The sequence below is a fragment of the Protobothrops mucrosquamatus genome, unplaced genomic scaffold (assembly GCF_001527695.2).
Source record: "Protobothrops mucrosquamatus isolate PMUCROS unplaced genomic scaffold, P.Mucros_1.0 scaffold1929, whole genome shotgun sequence".
NCBI lineage: Eukaryota > Metazoa > Chordata > Lepidosauria > Squamata > Viperidae > Protobothrops > Protobothrops mucrosquamatus.
This window is the reverse complement of record NW_015388050.1, coordinates 301763-303047: the sequence shown is the minus strand read 5'-3', so window position 1 is coordinate 303047 and position 1285 is coordinate 301763. Positions and strand designations below refer to the sequence as shown.

General features: G+C 40.0%; 1 protein-coding gene across 1 annotated transcript in view; it reads left to right on the top strand.

Annotated features, from left to right (window-relative positions):
* TMEM132C (transmembrane protein 132C) overlaps positions 1 to 1285 on the top strand; it is a 27101-nt gene that overhangs the window by 21002 nt on the left and 4814 nt on the right. The window contains exon 3 of the mRNA XM_015823617.1: positions 356 to 561. Coding sequence (XP_015679103.1) covers positions 356 to 561 — 206 coding nt within the window. The remainder of the gene's footprint in view (positions 1 to 355; positions 562 to 1285) is intronic.

The following is a 1285-nucleotide window of genomic DNA, read 5'->3' as shown; positions in this document are numbered from 1 at the left end:
GATAGATAGATAGATAGATAGATAGATAGATAGATAGATAGATAGATAGATAGATAGATAGATAGATAGATAGATAGATAGATAGATAACCTTGCAATTGGTTAATCATGCACATTGTATCAGGTATATTTCCAGTGAAATCATTTGAGCATCACCAAAGCCTTACTAAATGGGCCCAGGGCTCAAAAACTAAATGGGTGTGGTCTGATCACGGCCATGATTTTGTCCAAAGGCCCATCCCTGGCTCTCAAAATTCCAGATGTGCCCCAAAGATCTCCTCCAATCCATGCCAGACCCACTCGAGGACGTCCCCTGATTCCTTCCTGACCTCCTCCTGTTTTCGTTCTTTTCTTAGGTGTCCGACCGATGCGACTACGTTTTTGTCAATGGCAAAGAGATGAAAGGAAAGGTGAACGCTGTGGTGAACTTCACGTACCAGTATCTCAGTGCCCCCTTGAGGCTGGCCGTTTGGGTCCCACGCCTGCCTCTTCAGATTGATGTGTCGGACACGGAGCTGAATCAGGTCAAAGGCTGGAGGGTCCCCGTTGTTTCCAACCAGAGGTGGGTTTTGGTTGGTTGGCTCAAGATTTGTGGCCTCTGTCTACGTCCAAAGGACTTCGTGTCCTTCTGTCTCTGTTGCGCCTTCTTTTTTCAATCCACTGTTCTGCTTCTTTCCCTTCTTTCTGTAGATAAGGAAGATGAGTTTATAAAGGGGATTGGGAAAGGGATCTCATATTCCCTAGGGTGATCCAGCTCAGTCTTTCCCCAATTCTAGAGGGCATGGTGCAGTGGTCCATGTTGGATTGGATTCAGGAAATATCAGCATCAATCTTTCTGAAAGATAGATAGGTAGAGGGTAGATAGATGATAGATGATAGACAGATGATAGAAGATAGATAGATGGTAGATAGATGATAGATGATAGTAGATAGATAGATAGATAGATAGATAGATAGATAGATAGATAGATAGATAGATAGATAGATAGATAGATAGATAGATAGATAGATAGATAGATAGATAGATAGATAGATGATAGATGACAGAAGATAGAGAGAAAGAGAGAGAGATATGATGATAGATAGATAGATAGATAGATAGATAGATAGATAGATAGATAGATAGATAGATAGATAGATATAGATAGATCTCTATCACCTTCCTCTCTATCTTTATTTCTATAGATCTCTATCTGAGACAGACAGACAGACAGATGTCTTTATCATCTCTCTCTCCCTCTATTTTTATCTCTATAGATATCTCATATATATATATATATATATAT